The 9,521-nt window shown below is 46.4% G+C and overlaps 1 protein-coding gene across 1 annotated transcript in view; it reads right to left on the bottom strand.

The window, feature by feature from the left end:
- Positions 1-7,306: 7,306 nt before the first annotated feature.
- UBA2 (ubiquitin like modifier activating enzyme 2) overlaps positions 7,307-9,521 on the bottom strand; it is a 43,193-nt gene continuing 40,978 nt past the window's right edge. The window contains exon 17 of the mRNA XM_047710941.1: positions 7,307-8,335. Coding sequence (XP_047566897.1) covers positions 8,154-8,335 — 182 coding nt within the window. The 3' untranslated portion in view covers positions 7,307-8,153. The remainder of the gene's footprint in view (positions 8,336-9,521) is intronic.

Here is a 9,521-nt window from a genome sequence, read left to right as displayed (position 1 = left end):
GGCCGGCGCCGGGCCGGGGTCGCTCGGCCGGCCACGCGCGGTCCGGGGGCCGCGGCGCTCCGCTGAGTGGCGCGCGAGGCGGAGGAATGCGCGCTCCGAGGCGCCGGGCCGCGCCCCCTCCTCCCGGCGGGCGCGCGGGGGGCGGAGGGACTCCTTTGTGGGGGCAGGAATGCGAGGAAGGAGACGGCGCTGCGGCCTTTGGAATGCGGGGGGAGTGGCGGCGGCGGCGGCGGAGCGGCGGCGGAGCGGCGGGGGCCGCTCTTGCCCGGAGCTTGGAGGGGCGCGGAGGCCGGGCCGGGACGCCGGGGCGTGCAGCCGGTAGCTGGCCACGGTGGCGGGAGCGGCGGCTGCGGCGCCGCGGACAGAGGCGGGCGCGGCCGGGCGCCGGGGCCGTCGGGCCTCTGGAAAGGCCTGGGATTCCCACGGGCTGAGCTGGAGGCGGCTCCCCCAGCCCCCGGCCCGAGTAAGAAATACGAGCAGTCGACAAACGGTTCCCACATCCTCCCATCTTACTAACCAGCGCCGCCAGCGTTTCGGGCGCGGGGCCGGCCTAGTTCAGCCCGGGCCAGAAGTGCTGCTCCCGCTTCAGGACCCAGGAGGACACTGGGCGTCTCGTGCAGATGCGGCCCCCAGGACCTCGAGTGACCCCTCGACCACCACCACTTCCCCCCGCCCCAGCCCGTCTGGGAGCCATGTGGGTGCGCATCGGTCTGCAGGGATGGTGGTGGTGGTGCCCGGACTGCCTGGTGGGGAAGGCGCCGAGGGCTGGAAGCTGGGGTTGGTTGGCGACTGGTCCTCCCGCCTGGTCGCTGTGCGCAGGCCCTCAAGGCCAGGCCAGGCCGGAAGCAGGCCTCAGACTAAGCCAACGAACCGGTGAGCCCCAGATGTGGCCACCCCGACAGGCAGGAAGAGCTGCGAGGACACCCCCTTTTTCCAGCACCTGCCCTCAGCGGCTTGGGTGAGGCACCAAGGAGGCTCCAGAAAGCACTTACCCTCCCCCAGGTATTGGGACACCACGGTAGAGCCTTGGGAACCACACTGGGAGAGAGGGGCGGCGGGGAGGTAACTAGGGCTTTATCCCCCCAAAACGCAAGCAATAAAGTCCGTGTGTATTTCGCACAGCCTGTTGGGAAAAGCAAACCATTATCTGTCATGACCTGGCGGATTCAGGGAAACGACTTGAGTGGAAGAGTTTCCTCTTTTGCAGGCACCTCCTCCTGGATCATTTCTGCTCAAAGAATTTCAGGACACTTGGACAGTGTCTCAGGGCGCAGGGATCCTGAATGGGGGGAGGACCTGTGGACTCAACGTTGCTGAGGAGCCCGCGGTAGTCCATTCTCCTCAGTTAGCCTTGGAGCGGTGTCTCACCAGGAAACTCCTTCCCAGCGCCTCTCAGATCTTGCAGACTTCCAACCCACCACCCAGCCAAGCTCAGGGTGTCGGGGGCAGGCACAGGTGGATGCAAGCGTTTGGGGGGAGCAAATACCCAGAGGAGCCATCCCCTGAGAAATGATCTCCACTCCGAGAGAAGAAAAGCAAATGAAGATCAACAATGAAATATCACATTTCACTGACCACATTATCTATTTTAAAATGGAAATATTGGCAAGACCATGGTGAAACTGGCACATGTTTTGCTGGTTCGAGTGTAAGTGGGTACGTCCTGTCAGGAAGAGCAGTTTGGGGGTATTAACAGCGTCAGAAACAGACAAAAACACTCAGACTACACAGCAGTGCTTCTGGTCCAGAGAAGTAATCCAAACTGCAGATAATGATGCAAGTATGAACGTGTTTATCATATTATTTCTGTAATCTCTACAGTCCTAGGATGTCTCGCCTCTTGAAGAGGACCTCTCTGCCCTCCAAGGTAGTTCTTAAATAACTGTTTCATCCCACCTGCCAAATTAGAACCTTGAACAAGATTTGAAGGGTCTGTTGGAGTCAGCAAAGTAACATTATATAGAGTCAGCTAAAACACATTGCTTACCCTAGTGGTAATTAACTAGTTACTCACAAAGACCCACCAACAGAAACAACCCAAAAGATTTGCTTTCTCACTCCCCAACCTCTGCTGACGCCTTCTCCCTCTTCCACTGGTGGAGGGAAGTTCTCTGTGTTCACCTTTCTCTCTGGCTTTTTTTTTCCTCCATCCAGTGGGGTGCAGATAGGTGTTTAACAACCAGTGCTTGTTGGGGGAGAACTGTACCAAGCAGGAGTCCTGATTTATAGCATTCAGCAATCCCACCATGGTGGATTTCACACCACCAACATGGATTACTGCAGAGAGTTGGGAAGAGACAGGTACGACCCCCTCTTGGAAGCCAGTGTGAGCTGGCTTTAGCTACTGTGGGTTATGCCGTTGAAGTTTCACAACGGAATTGTGGGGACTCTAGTGCTATCATCCTTTCAACCACAATCTTCCCATTGCCTGGGGAGAGGGACACACTCAGGAGGCTGGAACGGGACATGGTCAGTCTAGTCTCACACCAAGTCCTAAATCATAGTCTTTTCCTTCTAATTCTCTAGAGGCCAATCCTACCCAGACTGTCTACATTAATGGTAATTCAAAGATTCCCCCTCCTCTTTCTCCTTGTGCTCTGGCTTTCATCAGACCCCCTTACCTGTCTGTAGTTTCTGTATTGTCTGGACCCCAATTACTGATACGAGTCAGGGGTTTTCCTAGTCTTGGGACATGCTCATGCCAATCAAGTGTGGCTGTTTAACTTGCATTCCTAGGGAAGAGGGATGGCAATCAGCAAATGCCATGTCGGGGAGTTTCTGGGACCCACTCTTCTTTCTCTCCTTCAAACTGCAGCAATCTTTACCCCTATAAAATAGTACTTCCTGGGGCGCCTGGATGGCTCAGTGGATTGGGTCTCTGCCTTCGGTCGGGTTGTAGTTTCGGGGTCCTGGGATCGAGCCCTGTGTCGGGCAGTCTGCTCAGCAGGGAGCCTGCTTCTCCCTCTCTCTCTGCCTGCCTCTCTGTCTGGTTGTGATCTCTCCCTCTGTCAAATAAATAAATAAAATCTTAAAAAAAAAAAAGTACTTCCTGGGGAGAGCAGCGGGAAGTCTTTCACCTGAAGCCCACTGGTACATCTCCCAGTCCAGCTCCTAAGGGCCAGTCTCCCCACACCCAGCACCAGACCCAAGGTATGTTCTCTCTGATGCTCCTCTACTGGCAGGACATCTGGGAGCTGTGCCCAAAGGGATTTTTCCATCTTCTCTTTGAGGCCCAACTCTTTCAACCAGATTGAGTCTACCAATCTCCCCTGGTCCTGGTATCCCCCTTTGGCCTCTTCAGGGGCACAGAAGGGTCAAAGCTTCAACAGCTAAAGCCATGGACAGGCTTGGTTCCCCAATCTAAGAATTAGGGTTAAGATCAGATAATTACAGCTTGCTTCCTTCATAAGGATGGACACCTTGGAAGGACCTTCACTTTCTTCCCCTGAAACCTTATCCTGCATCCAGGAAAGGGAATTTATACACAACCTTTGTATGTGGCAAACACCCCAGCAGTTCCATGGGGTGGGACATTTGGGAATGCTGATTTCTACAATTTTACCACGTTTTTGAGCAGGAGGTTGGTGTTCATGACTTTTAGTGCTGCCGGAAGCTGACACTGGGACCAAATGGGAAGCTGGACGACACACAGGATACCCATCCCACCACCTCTTGCTGCCATAGGTAAGAAGTTTCTGTGAACACCAGCCCTTAGGGTCTTATTGCTTTCAAAGGTTTCTTCCCAGGCTGACAAGGTTGGCACGGTTAAGAAGTGTAGTAGCATGGTGCAGAGTAGGGATGCAACACACGTCTACAGATCAAGCAAATGACAGTGTGCACAATGCCTACGTTTTTTCGAGATTGACCTGAGAATCAATGTGAATTGTTGGTGGATTTTCAAAAAACATTTAACTATTCATTTGAGAAACGGCACAAGCAGGGGGAGAGGCACAGGGCGGGGAAGCAGCAGACTCCCCACTGAACTGGGAGCCCAATGTGGGACCCTATCCCAGGACCTGGAGATCATGACCTGAGCTGAAGGCAGACACTCAACATTCTGAGCCACCAAAGTGCCAGGTGCCCAGGTGGATTTCTTTTTAAAATTGATCAATTGATTGATTGATGAGAAAGCACAAGCAGGCAGAAGCAGAGGGAAAAGCAGGCTGCCCACTGAGCAAGGAGCCCAATGCTGGACTCAATCCCAGGATACTGGGATCATGACCTGAGGCAAAGGCACGCACTTAACCGACTAAGCTACCTAGGTGTCCCGCCTGGGTGAATTTGTAAAGTAAAAGCCTGAGGAACTTCTTGGAGCATCTGAACATTCTAGTAAAAAATTTCTCAGTTTTTCCTTATATAAGTCATCCCTTGTGAAGATTTAAAATTTTTAAAGCTGAAATCAGTTAGCAAAACCCTCAAAATGTTATTTTACCAGGAAAACATATCTTCGGGATATAGTCAAACTCCAGAGCATCACCATAGTCCTCTAGTTCAATTCAGATGATCTTTTTATTGAGAACAGTTCAAAAACTTCTCAAACTTTTGGCTGGAATTTATTTTAAATTAGATGCGGGGGGGGGGGGGAGTTCCTTGTGTGCAGAATGCAAATAATGTATTCCCGGTATGAAAGGGTCTATAAAAATACTTCTCTAAATATATCCTCCTGCAAATGGTCAAATGGAGATTCCAGGAGGCCTTCACCCCCTCCCCAAGTCACAGTGACTAGAAACATCTGTCATTTTTTCTTCCCTGACTTCTTTGGGTTTTCTTTTACTTACTTTGTAAGTTTCTATTTTCTGTGCATTACAAAAGGCTAGTAGGAAGCTTAAATTTGCCCATGTCCCTTGGCCACAGAGCAAGTCCACTTAGACATGTGTGCCACCCATGGGCAATTTCCAGGAAGAGGAACATCTATTATGAAACAAATATTTTCTGGAACTTCTAAGTGAACCATTAATCTACTGGGAGCAACTTGGCTCTCTTCATGAAAGAGAATTCTTCCTAAGTCACAGCCTAGCAACAAGGATGAACAAAGCCGACTTCATCCATGTTAGACCCAGGAATCACTGCGACACTTTTTCATGCCAACTTATATTTTTAATAATCTTTATTGCCTTTCTGATTTAAATCATAGGATATATTCATTACAAAACTTGAAAGTCACATAGGCACAGAAGAAAAATACAAGACTGTATATATGTATATATATATATATATCTCCACTTTTATTATGAAAGTTTTCAGAGAAAAGTTGGATAGAACAATGAACAACATATATGGGCTCCACCTAGATTCAATTAATGTTAATTTCATCTTTTTTCTTCCTGTATTGTGTATTTTGCTGTCATTTAAAAATTGTTATGAATCTTCATCCCTAATATTCGAAGAGTAAAGACACTGGCCTAAGTACAAGGACATTATCATACCTAAGAAAATACTTCCATTATCACTTTATCCCATTTCCCAGTTTCCAATTACCTCACTGCCAGTCGTGTTTTATTTACACTTGAGTTTGAGAACGTCCCACATTCTGTACTTGTCTGTTTCCTCCTAATGTTGCTTAGCTTGTTCCTTTACGCACCTCCCCCCTTCCTGTCAGCTGGAGATTGGGTCTAGCTGCTGCATTTGGTTGTGGTGAACATGTTTTTTCCTTGGTGCTGTTCTAGTCTTCATCTCATCTCATTTGGAAACACACGTCAGGCTGTCACTGATGCCAGGTTTGAGTGAGTGATTACAGTGGTGACAGATCAGTCCATTATCAAAGGTTGATTTTTTTTTTCCTTCTGCGAGTTATCTGTACAGAAACGTTTGAGCACTGTCAAGATTCTGTTCCTCAACAGCCTTTTTCTGAAGGTTCTGGCATCCACTGATGCCTGCCTGATTGATGACTCAAGTGGTCAGGCTCTATATTAAAACACTGAATCCTCTCGTACATGCCAAGTATGCAGACTCGTCTTTGGGACAACAGATAGGTAAACTTGAGTCAGCAGACTGTGCCCATTAAGGCTGGAAGACCGGTTTGTCAGACTGTATTTCAGGGTAGAGCTGCTGGGCAAAGGCCCCTGATGAGCTCTGCATGTGGCTCCCCAACTGAGAAGACAACTCACACTGGAAAACCGCAAATACCAGCCCACATTTAAAAAGTGTGTCCATGCTCCAGGAGCCTGCAGGCCGCTTGGATCTGCTTAGTCTACTTGGGCAAGACCCATGTATCAGACCTGCATAGCTGATAAATCCAGATTTTATAAAAACAGGTAGAAAATGGACAGAACCTGCTGGAAAAGGTAGTAATAGAGTTTTTGCAGAGATAAAAACCACTGGTCTGCCAAAACAGAAATCTATCTCTGCAGATCAAATTGGCACTTACTGCCATGTACATACAAATGGAAAAAAATAAACATACAAAATGCTGGAAACGACTGATAATTGAGTCTAAAAGGGCAAGGTGAGGTTTTAGGAATGGAATTTCAAAATTGAACATGATCACCAGTGACAAACCAATTAACTGAAAACATTTCTGACGTGGAATTCCAGAATAATTCATTATTGTCCGTTACATGGTTTTGTAATTTTGAGATCTTTTTCTGGAAGAAAATGGGAACATCTAAAAATCTAAAGGCAAAGTGAACCTCATAGGCTCGTATAGTTGTAGGCGGGGATTTAGCTCGCTCAGTGCTGTATTGGAGGCTGGAAGTCAGTCCATCCTGCAGACATCAGGCAGGCATGCCCCTGAGGGCAGAGTGTTGTTCAGCATGATTTTTCTGAAGGCTTTGCTTACATGCTGAATTTACAAATGATACAAAACAAGGAGCAAAAGTTAATAAGCTAGGTGTCAGAGTAAGAATGAAACAGAACGGAGCAAAATTTAATGAGTTGACAATTTGGAATTTAATTGACTATAGCCAAAACCACCAAAGGCTGAGGGTATCGAATGGGGGGGGGGTGGTTAAACAGCTTCAGGGGTTTCTGTTATCTGAAAACCCAAGGCACATCTGTGTGAGGAGAGTACCCTAAGGGCCAAGGCCCGCTGAGGTCCAAGGCAGAGACATGGGTGCTGATCCATCCAGGACTGTTCTGGCCACTTCTGTAGGTTGGAGTTGGGCCCTAAATGGTACACTCGAGAAGGGACTCTGACGAATCAGGGGTGGGGATGGGGAGGGGCAACCCAGAGAAGACTGCAGAATGAAGACTCCCCCCTGCTCCGGAATCTCAAATCCAAGGTTCTAAGTTCCTGGGGCTGGGCAAAGATCACTTACTGTTCTCAACAGAAGGCCAGTTGTTTACCACCAAACTTAAAAAGTAACAATGCCATTAAAAGTTTTATTTTAGAAAGTACTTATCTGTGGCAAACAGTGGAGATCATTTAACCTTCACATCCACTATGAGTTAACTCTTTAGAAGGAAAGAGTTTAGCATGCCTGCAGTAATATATAAACCCGATAAGGCCGCAGAAACGTGAACTTTGCAGGCATGTGTAACAAGTATGCAGATGGCATTTATTTGGTCCATAAGTACAGTATAGTCGTATTTGAGTTCTACAAAACATCAAATATAAATAACCTGAAACTGTAACAATACACAAAAATTGGCTTCTTACACAGACATACCAGGCAGTACAAGCTGAAAACTTGAGTAAATTAACATTGTTTTACATTAATATACATAGTGCCAGTTAACATTTAAAAACACATTTCAATGCATAGCACTTGATACTTCTTTGAATCTGTTTCAGTCAGTTAAGAGTATGAAAATGGTTAGATCTAGGCTAAAAATAATTCTTCTTCTAACCAAAAATAAAGGCGTAATATTTATAACCAGGTATCAACTTTACTAAACCACAATATTTTAAAACTGTTAAATGATACCTAAGGGTATTTACATTAAAAAGGCAACATGCATTGTGTTGTTTCATCTGATGACTGGTTATGCACACACTTTGTTCAAAGGGCTTTAAAACTATATTCCTACTTTCAATACAGCATACCGCAATGTTTCTAATTGTTCTAGCAAAATGAATGCTTTCAAAGGGAGAAGAATCATCTTCAAGCCACTGGTGTCAATTTTTCCCTTTGGAACAAAGGACATAACAAATAACCTGGTTCTGCCCAGATGACCTACTGCAGTAAGAGGGTTCTGTTTAGAGGCATTTCTGTTCAATCTAATGCTATAACATCATCGAGCTCTTCTGTCTGTTCTGTGCGGGACCTCTTTGCACTGATATTCTCCTTTTCATCTAATTTCCTCTTGCGACTTCTCTCTTCTTCACTGATGTCAGCATTATTTGAAGGACCTTCTTCATCTGAATCAACTATGAGCACATCATCTTGCTCTTGTGCTTATTTCAGAAAAAAGGGGAAAAAATGGTTAAAAGTGTGGGAGTTACTAGTGATTCACTAATATTTTATGAAAGTGAAGAGCTGGCATCTCTAATATATACCAAACTTAAGAATGGTAGGCTACCCTCATGGAACCTTCACTTTATACATTACACATTTCTGTAGTTTTGTGGGTTTTTAAAAAGATTTTATTTATTTGACACAGGGAGAGATCACAAGTAGGCAGAGAGGCAGGGAGAGAGAGAGCGGGAAGCAGGCTCCCTGCTGAGCAGGGAGCCCAATGTGGGGCTCAACCCCAGGTCCCTGGGATCATGACCTGAGCTGAAGGCAGAGGCTTAACCCACTGAGCCACCCAGGCGCCCCCACATTACTGTAGTTTTAATGTTTTCTGTAACAAGCACCAATCTGTTTTCTAATTTAAACAAAAAATTGTAACAAGCATTATAGAACTCAAATTCTTATAGCTCTTTGTTTCTATTTCTCCAACAGAAAAGGGGAGGGTGCATATCCTAATACTGGTAGTGATGGTAATAATAATAAAACAACGACAACAACATATATATAGCACTTACAATGTGCCAGGAACTGTTCTGAGCATTTTGCATATAACAACTCATTTAATCATCACAACAACCCTATAAAGAAGATAACATTATTATCCGTTTTCCAGAAAAGGAAACTGACCTACAGAGATTGACTTGCCCAAGGTCACACAATAGCAGAGGATAAGGCTGGGATTCAAATCCACGCAGTGGGCTCTACCATACATGCTCATAACCTTACACCACAGCTGGTTTCATGTACCACCCCCAACGCACCCACCATGCCCACGCCAAAGCAAAGGCAGAGTACCTACCTATCTTACTCGTTGCTAAAGCCTCCCAAACCGACCCACAGTAAGGGATCAAGCAATGCACATTTTGAATTAATGACTTTTTAAAAACTACCATAGTCCCTTTCTCTTTTCTATTTTTGGAGGGGGGGAAAGGTCATGAACCCATGGCTCATAAGTGGACCACACTCTAGCTAGTCTCAAAGTCCATCTTTAAAATTCTCTGAGAATATAAGAACCAAGAACAATCATATTCCAAAGAATACCAAAGACACATGGCTAAAGAAATGGAAATATAGTAGTAAAAAAGTTGATAACTTTTAGTTTCCTAAGTAAAGAATGAAGGAAGGGGG

The sequence above is a fragment of the Lutra lutra genome, chromosome 17, assembly GCF_902655055.1.
Source record: "Lutra lutra chromosome 17, mLutLut1.2, whole genome shotgun sequence".
Lineage (NCBI taxonomy): Eukaryota > Metazoa > Chordata > Mammalia > Carnivora > Mustelidae > Lutra > Lutra lutra.
Note: the sequence above shows the minus strand (reverse complement) of the source record. Positions and strands in the feature narration are given on the sequence as shown.